This window comes from Schistocerca americana, chromosome 4 (assembly GCF_021461395.2).
Source record: "Schistocerca americana isolate TAMUIC-IGC-003095 chromosome 4, iqSchAmer2.1, whole genome shotgun sequence".
Taxonomy (NCBI): Eukaryota; Metazoa; Arthropoda; class Insecta; order Orthoptera; family Acrididae; genus Schistocerca; species Schistocerca americana.
This window is the reverse complement of record NC_060122.1, coordinates 498,185,466-498,205,366: the sequence shown is the minus strand read 5'-3', so window position 1 is coordinate 498,205,366 and position 19,901 is coordinate 498,185,466. Positions and strand designations below refer to the sequence as shown.

At 42.1% G+C, this 19,901-nt stretch overlaps 1 protein-coding gene across 1 annotated transcript in view; it reads right to left on the bottom strand.

The window, feature by feature from the left end:
- Positions 1 to 13,630: 13,630 nt before the first annotated feature.
- The window catches only part of LOC124613578 (facilitated trehalose transporter Tret1-like), a 32,031-nt gene continuing 25,760 nt past the window's right edge, over positions 13,631 to 19,901 (bottom strand). The window contains exon 4 of the mRNA XM_047142293.1: positions 13,631 to 13,963. Coding sequence (XP_046998249.1) covers positions 13,631 to 13,963 — 333 coding nt within the window. The remainder of the gene's footprint in view (positions 13,964 to 19,901) is intronic.

The following is a 19,901-nucleotide window of genomic DNA, read 5'->3' as shown; positions in this document are numbered from 1 at the left end:
ACACAACTACAAGGACTGCATACAAATGGCAAGAAAGCAGCATGCAACGCGTATGTAGACGACGTAGTCTTCCTAGTCAGGAATGAAGACGAAGCGGCGCACCCTCTCCATATTGCCCACAGATACAAAATTGTATCTGATACGCTCACACGATCAGAGACACCTAACAGAAGTATCCTATCTGAGATGTCTGGGTACTGAATTCAAGAGCAACAATCAGGTCACTGTTACTGTTAACTACAAAAAATTACTAACGTGTATACGACCACCTGTACAAACGAACACTTTGAGTCTGCTTCATGAAATTCAAAAATATCCCCTTTTCAGTCTATGGTTAGCCTCCAAACTACGTTGCACAAGCTTTACCTATACACTTAGCCAAAATAATGAAGTCTGCGATAGGAAACTTTGTGAGACAAGGTAACATTTTCAAAGTGAAGTTCGACGCGATAATGCTCATTAAAGGAAATGGAGGGTTCAATCTCACCGATGTCAACTTAAAGTTGCAAACCTTATGCGTCTGCAAAATGTACAGGTTGTGAAAACAGTCGCCAAACACCTCAACTGCCCAGTTGCTGAATGAAATAGTTGCTGCCAGCGTACTACCATCGATACTGTACTCTTTATTCCTGATGCTCTTGATCCTTTACAAAAAAAATTATTTGAATACAGTTACAGTCTATCAAGGATACCAGAGCAGAGGATGACAACTGGTGAAGTACATCTACACCGAACTGACGGAAAACGAGGAAGGAATTTTGGTCTAACAAAACATCCCAACTGGGTACAGCTCACCACACAAACCATAAATTCACTTCCACAAAAAACTACAAAATGTTATGCATTTTTCTTGCATAGAGTCATGATATGAAACGTTTCAGAACTAATAAGAACTTCGCAGATTTTAACCTAAAATTAACCCCTCACGAAATTTAAGATCTGACGTATTTTATTTTCCCCTGTTAGTCCTTTACAAATTTTCTAAGACGAAAGGTTTTATGTTCTCGTTCAACAGAAGAAACAGAAAAACATTTTCTTTTATTTTCAGAAAACAGAAGGACATTTAATTAGAACATTTTAAATTTTGTGCATAAGCAATATTTAACGTTATTTTTAAAAGAAGATGAATCACTTATCGTTTAGTTTATTTTCGCATCATCAAGTTTCAACTATTAAGGAAGATGATTTATTTGCGTAGCAAAAAGAAGAAGAATTAAAAGAAACATTTATTGTCCTCTTGCAAGAAAAAAATCATTATTCCTCTTAATAAAGAAACAAAAATAACCAGAAAAATGAGCTTCACTGACAAACTTATGTTCTGGAGTAGATTTGGAATGACGGAGAAGCAACATTCGGCGAGCGACGGAAGGGGCTGGAATGAGGGGATGGAGGGAGTCTAGCAGGTGACTGCCATGTAGAGGACCCGGGATCGATTCCCAGCACTGATAACGATTTTTCCTCGGTGTGAGGACTGGAAGAGGGAGTAAACAGTCTCATGAGACAAGGTGGGAGCTACTTGACAGATTAGTAGCGGCTCCACGTCACGAAAACCGACAGAGGCCGGAATAGCGGGGTGCTGTACTCGCACCCGTCCATGCCGCAACCTGTGAACCGCATTGGTAGAGAATGGCACGGCAGTCGAACGGTATTAATGAGTCCGCAGGGGCCTGTGGATAGAGGTTTTACGTCCTACACATTGATGGTGCGCTCAACTGATTTTACAGTTTTAAGTCAGCAGTTCATTAGAACATGCGCTGTTGTCACTGACAGAATTTAATGACTTTGGAAGTAAAAGTTTCCTCTGTGTGCCGTAGCCATCTTTGAGGACCACAGGAAGCGTTACTTTCATGCCCCATCTTAATGACGATGCCGTACGGCCCTTTCTTACCGATTGACGGCTACCCCGAATCACTTTACTGGTCATGCCATTTGGCGGGAAGCCAAAGGTACGTTCTGATTCGTCTGCATCTGGTTATTCTAATGTCATTAAAAGTGGCTATTCAAATAAAATCATAATCGAGTATAGGATAGCCTACTATTTAAAGAATATCCTCTGTAATTATTAATGAAATGAGATCAATAAATTAAGATTAACAAATTAAAATGTGAGATTTCGCACGATGGCGCAAGGACAGTCCCTACATCTTTTGCCGTGGAAGCCAATCAATTTACGAGAATATTAAGTTGGCGCAGTTTCTCACAGAATTAGTACTCGTTGTATCTTTTGTTGTCTTTGTCTTACTGCACTTTCTTACATCATTATACATCAGCTAGTATTTCAACCCATTGCCCAGGGGTAGCGACTTTGACTATAACAATATGTCGTGGGTGCCGGGTTCGAACCTAGGACCTGCTTATGTTCTGAATGAAAATCATCAGCAATGGTGGCCAAAGGCTTACAGCGTATGAAGTCACCCTCGATCTGCCGGGAGCAGCGGATAAACTTACAGGGGTGGGAAACTGTGCAATAATCAGCAATGATCAGCGACATAATGATGCAGAAGACAATGCAAATCACAGCATTAGATCAGGTTTATCAACAGGATTTGTCACTGAAAAAGTCATGATTATCTCTCCATTCTCTGTGAGGGGACTGCCAGGAGAAAAAATGGAATAACCAACGAAATGGTAACGTTCTACAAGTTGAAGCGTGAATTGTCAGAAGTTTTAACGTGGCAGGAAAGCTGGAAAATATGAAAAGAAGGATACAAAAGTTTAGTCTAGATATAGTGGTTGTCAGTGAAGTGAATTGGATAGAAGGTAAGAGTCCCTGGTCAGGTGTACATACTGCAACAGAAAATGGTATAACGGGATTAGGATTCGCTCTAAATAGAAAAGAGAGTGAATTACTGCGAACAGTTCGAACATAGCCTAGTTCTTATCAGAACTGATACCGAATCCACGCCGACAACGATAGTTCATATACATACACGCCGACGTCGCAAGCAGGTGAGAAGGTACGAAAGTATATGAGAGTACTGAAAGGGTTATTCACTGTGTAAATGGAGGTGAAGATCTTATAATCTTAGGGGATTGGAACGCGGTTCTTCGGGGGAGTAAAAAGCTAATTAGAAGAGAGAGTGTGGGCTTAATAGTAGGTAAGAGAGAAGGCAAAGAGTGATTGAGGTCTGCAATACATGTCAGCTAGTAATAGCGTATACTCTGTTCAAGAATCACAAGAGGAGGACATATACTTGGAAAAGGGCTTGAGACACGGGAAGATTCCAGCTACATTACATATTGTATTGAAAGGCATAACCAGGAGCAGATATAGACTCAGATCACAATCTAGTAATGATAAAGAGAAAACTGAAGTTGAAAAGTCACTAAGGAAGAAAGTAGGAAAATGTACTGAGGAGTGATGAGACGTATCGCTAAACATGTGATAAGGAATAACACATTAGGAAGCTCAGTTGAAAGGAAGTGGACATCCCTAAAACGAGTAGTCACAGATGTTGGACTTTCAAAAATAGGTGCAAGGAAGGCAAACGCGAAGAAACCTTGGGTAGCAGAAGATGTACTTCAGCTGAGTTGTGAAAGAAGGAAGTACAAAGATGGTCAGGGAAAAATAGTAGTGAAACCAAAAGCAATTGTGGCAGCATTAAGAGTGCAGTGGCAACTCAACTGTTGAACGCAGAGTAGAGAGTGGATAGGTGGAAAGGGTAACTGTAGGCCTGCATGATGTCGAGAAATGACATGATATAAGAAGAAACTGGAGTCGATATGCAAGACATAGGGACTACAGAATAAAAGTCAGAATTTAAAAGAGCTTTTGAAGATCTGAGATCAAATAAGGTACACGCAGACGAGATAAGTAACATTCCACCGGGATTTCTAAAATCACTGGGAAAGGGGCAGCTAACGACTATTCAAGATGGTGTGTACAACTATGAGACTGGCGATATACCATCTGACTTTGGCAAATATCATCCAAACAATTTCGAAGAAGACACAGACGCATAAGCGCGAGAATTGTCGTACAATTAGCTTAAAATCGCATGCATCCAAGTTGCTGACAATAATAATATACATAAGAAGGAAAAAGAAAATTGAGGATCTGTTAGGTGACGTTCATTTTGGCTTTAGGAAAGGTAAAGGCACACTGACGTTGCAGTTGCTAATAGAAGCAAAACTAAAGAAAAATAAAGACACGTTCATAGGATCTGTCTACTTAAAAAAAAAATCATCGACAATGTAAAATGGTGCAAGATGTTCGAAATTCTGAGAAAAACAGGAGTAATAGGTATGGAAAGAGAGGGAACCATAGGGAGCGTAAAGACTGGAAGACGAAGAACGATGTGCTACAATTAAAAGCTGTGTAAGGCACAGATAGTCTTTCACCTCTGCTGTTGAATCTATACATCGAAAAAGCGATTAAGGAAATAAAAGAAATATTAAAGAGTAGAATAAAAATTCGGGGTTAAAGGGTATCGATGATAATATTTGCTGATGACATTGCTTTCCTCTGTGAAGGTGGAGATGAATTACAGGATCTGTTGAATGGAATGAACTGTCTAATGAGTACAGAATACGAACTGAGAGTAAATCGATGAAAAATGAAAGCAATGAGAAGTAGCATAAATGAGGATAGCGAGAAGCTCAGCATAAAAATTGGTGATCATGAAGTAGACGAGTTAAGGAATTCTACTACCATGGAAGCAAAATAATTCATGACGGGCGAGGCAAGGAGAACATAAAAAGCAAACTAACACAGGCAAAGAGGGCATTCCCAGTTAAAAGAAGTCTACTAGTGTCAAACATAAGCCTTAATCTGAGGAGGAAGTTGCAGATGATTTACTTCTGGAGAACAGCATTCTGCAATACTGAAGCATGGACTGTGGGGAAGTCGGAACAGAAGAGTATCGAAGCTTTGAGGTGTTGTGCTAATGAAGAATGTTGAAAATTACGAGGACTTATAATAATCGCAGAATCGCCGAAGAAAGAAACATATGGAAAACAGTGACAAGAAGAAGGGTCTGAATAATGGGCATCTGTTAAGACATGAGGGAATAACTTTCATGGTAGTAGAGGGATCTGTAGAGGGTAAAAACTTTAGAGGAAGATGGAGGTTGTAATGCACCTAACAACTAAATAGAGTGCAAGTGCTGCTCTGCAGTGATGAGGTTGGCACCGGCACACCAGAGAAATTCGTGCCGGGTGGCATCAAACTTGTCAGAAGCTTGACAGCAAAAAAAAAATAAATAAATAAATAAAAATTTAAAAAATCACGATATAATCATACAAGGCTGTAGAAAAATTTCCGCAACCAGTCCCAAGAAAAGATCATTTATTCGTCACAAGACCGGTTTCGGGCTTTTACTCATCCTCAGGTGTTTATACATTCATGTACATGTTTATATTGCTAGAAATCGCTGTTTAAATACAAAGAAAATTATTTGCTGGTGACTAAACAGACTCAAGTGGAACAATTGTAAGTGGCAAGGCAGCATTTGGCGAAAATATGTGTCTGCTTACATAAAGATGAAGTATCCTTATTATAATTATGCTGTGGTGATAGTTTTTCCACTCAGTTGCACATCTGTTTCCATCTTCACGTTCATGTTTAAGTTTTTTTTTTTCAATTTAGCTGCATATTTCACTACTGCGTTGTGAACACGTGATGCACACTGTGTTTACATTCAAACATGTAGGTAAGGTCAAAGAACTTAGACATAGGAGGTGCAAAGATGTTGCTCATACAGAAACATGTAGGTTTTGACGTCAGGGCAACTATCAAACAGAGTGGTGTTTGTCGGGTAGTCCCATATCCACAATTGCTGTGTACACACTCACAGACGGTGCAGTATGGCACAGAGAAGACACCTGTCACACTCTCTGCAGTGGTGGGCCATAGGGAGAATGGAAACAGGACAGTCACAAGCACTTGTGGCCAGATGTGGTGACAGTTTATAGAGACCGAAACTATATCCCGAAGATCAGAGCAGGGCCGACCACTAGTGACATCATAAAGAGAGGACTGTTATTTGGCTGGAAGAGAACGACGGTACTGCTCAGCAACTGGCATCGGGTCTCGCATCATCCGCTGGACTTGTTGTACTGAGGCAGACAGTGCAGAGATGGCTTCGACAGGGCGGTCGTTATTGTCAGAGACGTGCTGCATGTGTGGGTCTGACGCGTCTTTACAGAAGGGAACATTTAGAGTTGAATTATCAACATGCAACCTGGACAATCGAAGAATGGGCCAATGTTCTTTTCACAGATGAATCCCAGTCTGATCTGGAGAGTGATTCTCGAAGGGTGCGCAACTGAAGGGAATGTTGAACAGAATTTGGAGACCTGAACATTGTGGAAAGAGACCGATATCGAGGAGGATGGCTGATGGTGTGGGCAAGGATTATGTTGACCAATGTAACACGTCTTCATGATACTGTACGGCTGACTCGGAAAGGTTTAACTGCTGTCAGGTATTGTGACGCAGTGTTGGGATCTCTTGTACGGCTGTTGCGCGGCTCTGTGCGCCCAGACGTCGTACTGATGGACCTCATAGAGAACGAGTGGCTGATGGTTTCTTGGAAACGGAAGATACTGCACCCATGGCGTGATCTGCTCGCTCTCCCGATTGGAATCTCGCAGGGCCTGCCTGGGATGCACAAGGGAGACGGGTGGCATGACGTTAACATTCACCAACTCCGCAGTCAGAATGGGCATTATTGCCTCAACATGACAATTATGACGTTGGTCTCAGCATGCTCCGTCACTGTCAGGCCTGTATTGCTGTAGTGCTATTCACACCACATAGTGAGCACATTAACCAGTTGTTGCAATGTGTGTGCATATCTGTTAAGTTGGAAAAAATTAAGTAGGAAAAAACGAAGAACATTTTTGTCTACTCTTATTCATGTTGCAGTTGTTTACGTTCTGTATTCTTTACATAGTTTCTACTTTGCTATCACATGTTTTCACAGTTTGTGGCGAAATAAACGCAGCCTTGCAAAATTTGCCTTTGTTACTTTAATTTGGACACCAGTGTATTATGGTCCCCAGATCCAGAAATGTTATAGTCGACTGCAGCTTTAATCGCTTCAAGAAACATGAGATTGAATGATATTTGTTTAAATCATGTGAGCAACGTCTCTATGAGTAAAACTCAAAATACGAGCGCTTTAGTTTACTTGCGACTGTCAATAGACTGCTCAGGAAGAGGGTGGTATGGCTTTTACTTCCGTTTATTTCATTTTTTCTGGAGAAAAGTCAAAATGACTTCGCAGTACAGATATATTTTGTTCAAATGAAAAATAATAAACGTATAGTGCTACTTTACTCCATAAATCATAATGGCTTGCATTATGCGACAGTTGGTGAATGTGTGTAAAATGACGGAGCCACCAGTTATCAAATGGGTCAATCAGTTAACGGTTTATTTACGGCTGTGGCTCATTTTCACATTAAGAACATTAAATCTACCTGCGTTCTCTTTCCCTTTTCCATTTTAAACCGCAGTGTATTTACTTCTTACACTTTAATACACCAAGATTGGTATCTTTACAGGAAAAGCTACACAGTCCCAAAATACGTTTACACTTTTGAATATTGATTACTATAAACTTACAGTGTAAACACATTCCAAACGGTACTTTTATACAACAATAATTACTTCGCTTTTTTGCTGAAAGCAAAAATCCATTTACTAAAACTTCAACGACGTTTACAGATAGATCTAGATATTACTTAAGAAAATATTATCAGCGCACACTCCGCTGCAGAGTGAAAATCTCATTCTGGAAATATTTTCGTGTTTCCATATATCCCATGAACTTTGCCATCATAGCAGGATGCGATTACATAAGCCATTTTTACTGGGACATAACGTAATTTTCACGTGGCAGTAAGTTTAGCAGATCTCCAGTAGCTTGTTATATCGGCATTCGCCTCTGCTAGCTCCAAGGGAAAAATTACTTATGAAAGATATCAATTCGTTCGTGTTTCGCTCTCTGATTAAAGACATAATTAAACAGATGTTTCATTCGTCTCTTCTTCTTTCCCATTGAATGCTGAAAGAAAACAGCTGCTCAAAAAATACTGAAATGTGTCTACAGAATTTTCTACATTTGTACACTCTACTCACAAAGAAGTTATTGCTGAGAAGGAATAATGAGCTTAGACAAACAGCAATGCTACATGTGGTATGGGAGAGACACATTAGAAAGAGAAAAAATTACGGTCGAATAGAGTGAAATATTATAATTGTCTCGTAGATCGCATACATAGCAGAAGCAGTTAGCAAACTGCCAGGGATTATGAGCGATTAGCTGCTGGTACAAATCCACTGACACCTTCACGTTATTCGGCGCCATGCAGTAACGTCCCCAATCAAAGGAAAGCCTTTTCATTTCCAGGAACTGGAGATGTCAGACAGGTACGATGGAGAGCGTTTGTGGAAACATGGAGTTTCTTTTCTGTTCCTTTGGTTACTAATGATTAGAACTCTAAAAATTGTGATGTACTGGGTCACACCTAGTAAATTACTTGTAAATGTGGTCCATACTGTTACAGCATGGTACGTTTCTGGATATGGGTTCCAATTCAAAATAGTATTTAGTCATCTCCTCTACAATTTCTAGAAGTTTGTAACGAGAATTTTAGAACTCGCTGCATATCCCATTGTACTTACGACTTGTAGGCTATCTATTTTAAGAAAACAAGTCCTACATATTGTTTTATACTGCTAACTTCATCTGCTTCTTTTCCCTTGCCACGAAAGGTTAAAAAACACTACCTAACCTTCGTCCTAATGTGTTTTACCCGGTTCAGACCTAGCACGTTACCCTTGTAGAGGCCGGAGGTGTCACGTCTACTGTGGCGGACGAAACGGCTATGCGAAGGTCAGGAAGCAACGCCGCCTACTTCGACGTGGACTGTGGGTGGTGGTGGTAGTGAATGGAAGCGAGCGGCGAACCGCTAGTAAGATATCCCTGGTTGACTTAAACTTTAATGCATGTTGGGTACAGATATGTGGTCGTTGTTAGAGGGGAGGCCACCGACCCCGCGATGACGTAGTGAGCCGCAGAGCCGTCTTCAGCAGGTACGACTGGGCAGCAGCGTAAGTAGGCTGTGCCACCCGCTGGAGTCGGCAGGATGGCCTTAGCCAGTGGAGGCTGGTTGTATGTTGTCCAGGCTGCTGGCCTCCCCTGGACCATGAAATACAGGACAGGGAAAGAAAGTACATAAACCTTAGCCCCCAGAATGATCGACTTCGAAGACGAGCGCCCGCTCCTGACGACGATCGGCATCGATAGAAGCCTTTAGGACCATTGCATAGCGACAGAAACTGGACCGCCCCCAACCCCCGATCGAACAGTTTTCCCACAAGAGAGATAGGCACCAGTAGGAAGAATTCACCCAGAAGGAGACCCAGCGATGCAATGGCACCTGTATACGGTCATTTGTACACGGGCCATGGCGCAGGTGGTTGCCTGCTGCTAATAAAGTCCATGGTTGATGACTGGATCCTTCACCAGATACCGCAGTAGTCTCTGCCTCGAAGTTCACAGATGGAGATGGCAGTGGTTGGTATCACGTACACACCATGATACCATTCTGTACAGATAAAGTCAGCGAGCATCTGAGAACAACTGAGTAAATCAGAGAGAGATGGCCTGATTTTGACGGATATTCATGAGTCTGTTGGCCAGTACTTCAATTACAGCGGCTCCCCCATACTGGAAGAGACAGCAGATCTTAGGGCCCAGGTGTCGCCATTGAGTGGAAATGACTACATTTGTTCTGCTCTTCTTGTTTGGCAGTTCGTGAAGGGGTAATATTGCCCAGCTTCAAGCTTCAGAGGCGCTGGGCTGGCTAGCTTCTTCCTCTTTGTCAACTTTCTGAATGAGGGTGCTTGCGATCTGAAAACATTTACTTCATAGTTCGTCGTCACCACAATGGCATCGTTTTGCTACACTGGCGCCAAACGTTTCAATGCCCCAGACTAGGAAGTGGCGCAACGCTCTGCATTCTACGACATATGTGGCTTATTTGCCATGAACGTAAATATCTAGAAATTCCTAGTGAACATTGCGCTTACAGGACTGTCGCTTGATAATAGACGACTGTTACAGTACATGTTACAATGTAAAGTTATTTTTAAAAACGTTCAATTACGTGATCAACATGCTAGCTAGTGAAGTTTAGTAAAAGGTGCTGAAAACATAGTAGCACATGGGCAGATAAAGATGTGTATTTTTTATGGAGTGATTGATATGAAATTTCAGCCTCATTACACATTACCACATGAACGCTCTTGGAATATTTTGTGTTTACAGATATGCTTGAATTCATGTTCAAATCATAGACTGTAACACGCAAAGGCGTTACCTCGTGCCTCTTAATGAGTTATTCATTGGGAAAGTTTTTCAAACGGGCGACATTAATTAGTACTTACCAAGATATATGACTTTGCATAACTCAGCAGTTGCGGTTCGGACCCAACGCACATTGATGACGGATAATGTCTATATATATATAACACCATAAAGCCCAGCTCATTCAAACTTCTCTTGGTTTAACTGAAACATTACCTTATTACGCTCCATCATCAGAATGTTTCCTCATAACGGGGACTGCTTCAGGCCAGTGAGCAGGCTGCCCGGAGTCATTGCTCGAAGCAGTAACCGATCACACCCAAGAGATTCTCACGATTAAATGTCACGTACAGCAAGGAAAATGATCGCATAAAACATCTACGAGGAATTTTGACTTTCTATTGTAAGCAATTAACGAAGGACACAGATAGTGTTCGGTCGTCCACCTCCGAACGTTCCAATGCCAGCCTCTTCCATTTTCCATTGAAACACATTTAAATACAACATACATGAAGCGCCAAAGAAACTGGTATAGGAGCGCGTATTCAAATACAGAGATATGCAAACAGACCGAATACGGTGCTGCGGTCGGCAACGCCTATATGAGACAACAAGAGCCTGGCGCAGTCGTTAGAGAGGTTACTGCTGCTACAATGGCAGGTTATCAAGATTTAAGTGAGTTTGAAAGCGCTGTTATAGTCGGTGCACGAACGACGGGGCACAACATCTCCGAGGTAGCGACGAAGTGGGGAAGGAGGCTCTGTAACGGTGTGGGGCGTGTGCACTTGAAGTGATTTTTTTTTTTTTGTCATCAGTCTTCTGACTGGTTTGATGCGACCCGCCACGAATTCATCTCCTGTGCTAACCTCTTCATCTCAGAGTAACACTTACAACCTACGTCCTCAATTATTTTCTGGATGTATTCCAATTACTGTCTTCCTCTACAGTTTTTTCCCTCTATAGCTCCCTCTAGTACCATAGAAGTCATTCCCTCATGTCTTAACAGATGTCCTATCATCCTGTCCCTTCTCCTACAGTCTTTTCCACATATTCCTCTCCGATTCTGCGCAGTATCACCTCATTCCTTACCTTATCAGTCCACCTAATTTTCAACATTCTTTTTTAGCACCACATCTCAAATGCTTCGATTCTCTTCTGTTCCGATTTTCCCACTGTCCGTGTTTCACTACTATACAACGCTGTATTCGAGACGTACATTCTCATAAATTTCTTTCTAAAAGTAAGGCCGATATTTGATATTAGTATTCTCCTGGCCAGGTATGCTCTTTTTGCCATTGCTAGTCTGCTTTTGCTGCCCTCCTTTCTCCGTCCGTCATTGGTTATTTTACTGCCTAGTTAGCAGAATTCCTTAACTTCATCTACTTCTTGACCATCAATCCTGATGCTAAGTTTCTCTCTGTTCTCATTTCTACTACTTCTCATTACCTTCGCCTTTCTTCGATTTACTCTCAATCCATACTGTGTACTCATTAGACTGTTCATTCCATTCAGCAGATCATGTAATCGTTGCCACCTCATGTTGCGGCACTTCTCACGTTCGGGGGGGGCCCTTCTATACGATATTAGACAGGTGTACCAGTTTCTTTGGCTCTTCAGTGTATGTCGAGTACATGGTACGAAGACAGGATTGTTGAATAATGAACTCAACTAATTATAGTTAAACAGATAATTATTAAGCCAGAAAAACTACAATCAATTCGACTTACATCTATTCTGCACAAGTTACTATCTATGAAAGACAAAATGGAAGTGCGAATATAAGTGAAATCGTGTCTTTTCCTCGGCGTCGTTGCTTTAACTTATGTTACAGTTCTGGAAGATTCTCTCGGTGTAAATATTTATTGGATTTACACAAGTGTTCACTGGTTTGTAGACAATGACACATTTTACCAGATATATTTAGTGTCACATTACCCGCCTTTTATAGTCAATCATTACGGACGTCAGTTACATAATAAGGATAAAAGAAAACACTTCATCACACCAAATCCAGATTAGGACCTACCAATAATCCTTGAGACACTTTGGTCAGTATCTAGCCACTATATTAACCCAGCAAACTGTAAACCTTTGCAGTTACTGTGTATTATTTTACACTTTCTCGTGAACGTTTTAAATTTTCAGTCAATGCTTTTGCTCTTGACATGATATTATATCTAGACATCTACAGAATCAACGGATTATGTGATTAATTACCACTTTCCGAGCGTTAACCTCAAAAACAACATTTATACTACTTAGTTTCGAGTAAGAAAAAAATGTGGTCGATAAGCAATGTTTCTTTAAGCCATAAATGTTAGTTTTATTTAGTACAATAGAAATACAGATTTGCAGACCAGAAGAAGTAAGACAAGCAGTTGCTACAACTGCAATACGTTGTCCATTTTTGTAACATACAGATCTACAAAATGACAAATGTGTCTCAAGCAGATACGTGGAGTGTTTTTATGTAAGGATCGTTTGTAAACATGGTTGCAGCAGCGCTGCACTCGTTAATAAGGGCATGCGTACACTGAATATTTGATTCTATTGCCTACGTACAGATGTCACTGCGGAAGCATTTGTTTGTGTGTATGTTTGTGTTTACATCTGTCTAGACTTGTTTAAAACATCTTAGTTGACTGCAAATTCCCCCCGTGTGAAAAAATACGCGCAATGAGTCGTTTTGCGTGTGCGAAAAATGCGTTGAGGAAGCAGTTGAAATTCATCGACATTTTACTGGAAAAATCACTACGAACCTTGGAATATTAATAAAATTGCCTAGTGCATTTAAATATGGCTATGCCATATATTCATCATAAAGTACAAAGTGGGTGAACGGGGTAGTGATACGAAAGTTAAAGAAAATATGTGCTTTAGGATTTCGTTTTTACCTCAAGAGTTTGCTAACGTTTCAAGAAATTCTTTATGAAATTCCATAACGGCAACTATTCTGACGTCAAAAATAAAATTTATCCTGGGTTGGCCAATCAGGTGGCAGATTTCCATGAGAATGGAATTCATGAATTCGTTTTGATAAGTGGCTTAATATTTACAAAAATTGTGCTGCAGATTCAGATACTGCTTTTACGTAAAAATAAAATCGTTTTTAAATATTCACTTCTGGTTCCTATAAAAAAATACGAAACTTACTTCAGAAACACGCCCCATATAAAAGAAGCTTAATCTCGACGAAAGGCACACACAACTTTTATGCATGTATTTTTTCGACGCATAACTGTGTTCGAGCTTTCAAATTACTCAGATCACAGAGATATACGAGGACTTTTCAGAGTCGTCCTGTGTTAGAGTTATCGAGCGACCGATTTCTCGCAGTCTTTCGATTCAGTGCCCACTAACTTGTCCCTCATTTCGGCACCGATGTCTTCCAGCGTACGGCCCTTTGTCTCAGGAATGAAAAAGAACGTGAACACGAAGTCCGCAAAGGCGCACGCGCCGAAGAACCAGAAAGGGATGTAGGTGCCGAGCGCCGAGGAGACGACCTGGAAGAGCTTGATGCAGGCGAAGGTGAGCAGCGACGTCCAGACGGCCACCACCGAGTTGGCGAGACCGCGGATCGAGGCAGGCACCACCTCGCTCACCACAGTCCACACCAGCGGGTTTGCCCCCACGTTGTAAGCCACCTGCAGAAGAAAACAACCAGTCACACTGCAGTTACAGCCGCTCTAATATCGGCATCGCGTGTGCACTAGCGGAATACCACAATGTAACGCTTGACTGGCTACTAAATGTCTCGAGAGCACACCTTTTAGTATAAAAGGAGGCGGGGAGTACTGTGTTGTCAGCACAGAAACAGTAACAATGTAATGTATTAAAAAACTAAAACCCGCCTCGATTGCGAATAAAGCACCTAGTGTTAAGTGTTAACCCAGGTTTCGGCGTAGATAATTACACCTTCTTCAGAACAACAATAAAACCCACAAGTGCCTAAGAAGACCTTTGTCAATGATTTAAAAGAACACCATAGCTATACATTTACAAACGAAAAAGAAAAGGAAAACACAAACAGTACATATGTACAAACTCAAAACCACTACTTAACTTAATGGTGTACGCTCCACCTCACACCGGCATATGTTCGATGGGCCATGACCCGCCATAAACTGCAGTTCCAAGAGAAATGCTTCGGTTTAGACCTCCGCATAATAGTGTCTTGTAACAGAGACCGAAAAGGGCAAGAAGAGGTTCTTGGAATGTTCGCTCCGGGCTACGGTATGCTGCAACCAAGCTGATGTTGCATCCAGTGATGTTAGTTGAGACAGGTGTGTAGGTGTCTGTGTGATGCTACGTCCGAGAAAGATAGCCGTTCCGCCCCCGTGACCATTAGCCCGAGGTCCAGTAATGTTCCTCAGTCTGTATTGTTGCGTAGGCAGAAGAAGTGTTTCTCTCAAAAAAAGTATATCGACCTTGAATCTCATGATAAAATCCTCCAGTTCTGGCTTTCTAGATAACATTCTATTGGCGTTGTGGATACAAGATGTGATGTCATCTCTCGGTGATGGCCAGCGGGCTATTTGCAGAAGCAAAGAGTTTCTTGGTGCCGCTGAAGAGAGCGAGTGGTTTGGGAAGAATATCTGGTGCAGCTTTGAACTGTTGAAACGTTACCTGAATGATGGCGGGGATGTTTTTCTGTTAAAGTGTTGTCAGGAAGCACGTGATACTTGAGAATATCTCCTTGAGCTCTGACAAGTCGTAGGTGGCGCTAGTAGATGTAGAACCGACGGTCACTTGTTGGGTGCTTGTTGTGGCTGTTTGGCGTGAAGTGGATGTCGTCCTCGTCGGCAGTGTGGGGAATTCCCTGGTGCTGTTGACCTATGGTTGAGCAGTAGTAGTGGCTGGTTATTGATTTCAGAGTCGTGTTGAATGCCTTGTGCCGTGTATATCGTTCGTGCTTATGTGAAAGTGGAGCATCCTTTTCATGTGGCGGGATGTTCACCTTCACAATTGACGCAATTTGGTTTCTAGGTCTTCATCCTTTGGCAGTCCTTCGAGGGGTGGTGTCCTGTACATTTCACACACCTCGCTGGCAAGTTACAATAATTCACTGTATTAAAGCAACGCTGGCAACTTTTACATTGTGATGGCCCTTCCTTCGTCCTATAAGTTTCAACTTCGGTGTCGATCAAGTGTTTGATATCATAAACGGATTCACTGGTTGGCCCAGCCAGCATCGAGACGCTATAAACTGTTTGTAGGATTAGTTTAGCGGTCTTTTCGTCACGTTATTTGAACTGATGCAGTGATGCACTCTGAAATCCAATGGCATTGTGTTCTTTTTCCAGTTCCTCCCCTGATATATCAGATCGTAAGTATTTGACTACCTCCGTAGGTGGTTGGTGTCTATTGAAGCGGGTATTCGCTTTCCAGAAGAAGCGAAGTCCTATTCGTTGATCAGTCAGCGTTTCAAAGTGTTATTTTATAGTTTCGCACTTATGTGGCTTTAATTGAGCCGGTCACATGTTTCTCCAGTTCAGCTTTAAATTATAGTTATTTTCCAGTAATGGGTGGTATTATAGCCGGTGGCCTGTGACGCCCTGCGGTGTGCTAGGTGCAGATCCAGGTGCTGGTGTGACATCCAATTGTTCATCCTCTTGTTGGAGGGGGGAACTGGTCCTAAGTCGGGAGTGACAGTTGTCTCTTTGTGGTGTCGGTAAGTTACTGAGAATTCTTTCATTCCCTTTCGCCTCGACTGCGCCAGAAGAGTTGAAAGTCGCCTTCTTCTTCGTGTTCTGGCTGCTGGAAAACATCACAATCGGATTTTGAGACCTGTTCTTGCGCTTTTTTCTGTCCTCAGTTGCTGTCTGCGTCACGTTCGGGTGTTATCTGACCGCGTCTGAAGGCTGTGCTCGTGCAAATTGGTCCATACTTCGTCTATCTTCATTGGTGATTGTTTGGTCACAGTCCACTTCCCTGCGTGCGATGTTGACAGGGGGCAGGGTGTAAGTTCCTAATGCAAAGGTCCTGCAGGCGGAGCTGTTCCTCGTCCCTGACCTCGACCTTTGCCTTGTAGGACGCGAGCGTAGCGGCCGCGACCAGGGCCTGGGTCCTCCGTGGTTTACGACCGTAGGAGCCCTGAGTGTGCCGTCTCCGAAGCAGTGATCATCTACTCTTCTGTCCTTCAACCATAGCCAATGTCGTCATACAAGACGGTCCTGCCGCCGTTGCCTGGATCGTTATACTCAGATGTCCTTCCGCCATCGTCAAACAAACCTGGCAAGACGCAATCAATACCTTCAATGGGTTATAACAGTGGTGATGTTATTGACTTCAGTGCCACTTTTCCAAAATTCTTTCACAAAAGAGGACGAAGAAAACATCTAGAATTCGAATCAGGAACAACCGCCAACATAAGCAACTTAGAAGTAGATACCCTCGATGTAGCAAAGCAGCTTAAAACACTTAAGAAAGGTAAGGATTTCGGTCCAGATTGTATACCAGTCAGGTTACTTTCGGAATATGCTGATACAATAGCTCCATACTTAGCATCACATACAACCGCTCGCTCGAAGAAATATCAGTACCCAGATAATGGGAAGTTGCACAAGTCACACCAATACCCAAGAAAAGAAACAGTAGTAATCCACTGAATTACAAACCCCTATAACTAACGTCGATTTTCGTAGGATTTTGGAAAATATACTGTGCGCAAACATCATGAATCACTTCGAAGTAAACGATTTATTGACAAACAGCCAACACAAAAAATGGTTCAAATGGCACTGAGCACTATGGGACTTAACTTCTGAGGTCATCAGTCCCCTAGAACTTAGAACTACTTAAACCTAGCTAATCTAAGGACATCACACACATCCATTCACGAGGCAGGATTTGAACCTGCGACAGTAGCGGTCGCGCGGTTCCAGACTGTAGCGCCTAGCCAACACAGATTCAGAAAATATCATTCTTGTGAAACACAAGTAGCTCTTTATTCTCACGAAGTAATGAGTGCAATCGACAGTGGACGTCAAATTTTTTCCATATTTTTACATTTCCAGAAGGTTTTTGACAGCGTTCCTCACGAGCGACTTTTAATTATATTGCGTGCCTATGTGTCAGTTGTGCTACTGGATTCGTGAGTTACTTTCACAACGGTCACAGTTCGTAGCAACTGACGGAAAGTCATAGAGTAAAACAGAAGTAATATCTGGTGTTCCCAAAAAAGTATTATAAGCCCCCTGTTGGTCCTGAACTACATAAACTATTTAGGAGATAACCTGAGCAGTCCTCTTAGATTGTTTGTGTTGATGCTGTCATTTACGGTCCAGTAAAACCATCAGATGATAAAAAAATATAAAATCATGTAGTCAATACAACTGTATGATGCGAAAAGTGAAAACTGAATCTAAATAATGAAAAGCGTGCAGTCATCCACATGCGCACTAAAAAAGAATCCGCTGATTTTCAGTTACATGATAAATCACACAAATCTGAAGGCTATAACCTCAACTAAATAGAGATTACAGTTACTTAAACTGGAACGAAAACTTAGATAATGTTGTGGGGAAATCAAAACCTGCGATATATTGGCAGAACTTTTAAAAAATGTAACAGTTTTACTAAAGAGACTGCCTAAACTACGCTCGCCCGCTCTCTTCTGAAGTATTGCTGTGCGGTGTGGGATACGCAACAAATAGCGTTGACGGAGGACATCGAAAGGCTTCAAAGATGGGCTGCTCGTTTTGTATTATAGTGAAAGAGACGAGGGAGTCCCAGGGATGATCACAAGGTTGTGATAGCAACTACGACAACTGGTCTTACAAAGTGAATACCCGTTTATCATCTGCATTTCTTCTCGGTGTAGTAATTTTAATGGCCAGTAGTTAATGGCTCTGAGCACTATGGGACTTAACATCTCAGGTCATCAGTCCCCTAGAACTTAGAACTACTTATACCTAACTAAGCTAGGGACATCACACACATCAATGCCCGAGGCAGGATTCGAACCTGCGACCGTAGCGAGCCATTAAAGCAAATGCGCTTTTCTCTGCGGCAGGACCTTGTCATGAAATTTCAATCTTCAACTTTCTCCTCATAGTGTGAAAATATTTCGGCCCTTCTTAAAAAGGGATGACCTGCGCTTTCTTCCAGTCGCTAGGTTCCATTGTTTCTCAAGCGGTCTACGATAAATTACTGCTAGAAGGGGAGTAAGTTCTTTCACATAACATTTGTAGAATCTTATGTATGTCTCATCTGGTCCTGACGCCTTTCCACTACTAAGCGATTGCAGCCGTTTGTTTCATTCCGCGATCGGTTATCTCAATATCTGTCATTTCCGCGTTCGTACGACGGTTGAAAGGAAGAACCGCGCTACTATCTTCCGCGGTGAAACAGTTTCAGAAGACCGAATTCAGTATTTCGGCTTTCCCTCTGTTGGTTGGTTGGTTGATTTGAGGGGAGGAGACCAAACTGCGAGGTCATCGGTCTCATCGGGTTAGGGAAGGATGTCGGCCGTGGCCTTTCAAAGGAACCATCCCGGCATTTGCCTGAAGCGATTTAAGGAAATCACGGAAAACCTAAATCAGGATGGCCGGACGTGGGATTTAACCGTCGTCCTCCCGAATGCGAGTCCAGTGTGCTAACCACTGCGCCACCTCGCTCGGTTTTTCCCTCTGTTATCTTCCGTTTTGGTGCCACTATGGCCACTGAGTGAATGAATAGATGATTTTGCCCCCTTACTGATTTTACATGTGACCAAAACCTCATAGTGTTTTTACTCAGATCGTTTGACAAAGTTTAACTTTCAAAGTCATTGAACGCCTCACTCATTGGTCTCCTTACGCTCGTTTTCACTTCGTTCAGCTTTTGTTTGTCAGTTTGTTTTTTACCTCTTTTGTATCTAAGATGGAGTTCTCGTTGTTTACGTAGAAGTTTTCTAAAACGGCTGTTGAAACCACCCCTGAAGACCTTACTCGGAACGTACTTGTATAGTACATACTGCAAGATGCCCTCGAATTTTTTTTTCATTTTTTCTGCACATTTTCGTCCTCATAACTGAAACTTTGATGCTGACTACTCAGATTCTCTGAAATTTGTATCCAGCCACTGTTCATAAGCAAAAATTTCTTCCTACCTTTCAGATATTGAGATAACCGATCGCGGAATGAAACAAACGGCTGCAATCGCTTAGTAGTGGAAAGGCGTCAGGACCAGATGAGACATACATAAGATTCTACAAATGTTATGTGAAAGAACTTACTCCCCTTCTAGCAGTAATTTATCGTAGACCGCTTGAGAAACAATGGAACCTAGCGACTGGAAGAAAGCGCAGGTCATCCCTTTTTAAGAAGGGCCGAAATATTTTCACACTATGAGGAGAAAGTTGAAGATTGAAATTTCATGACAAGGTCCTGCCGCAGAGAAAAGCGCATTTGCTTTAATGGCTCGCTACGGTCGCAGGTTCGAATCCTGCCTCGGGCATTGATGTGTGTGATGTCCCTAGCTTAGTTAGGTATAAGTAGTTCTAAGTTCTAGGGGACTGATGACCTGAGATGTTAAGTCCCATAGTGCTCAGAGCCATTAACTACTGGCCATTAAAATTACTACACCGAGAAGAAATGCAGA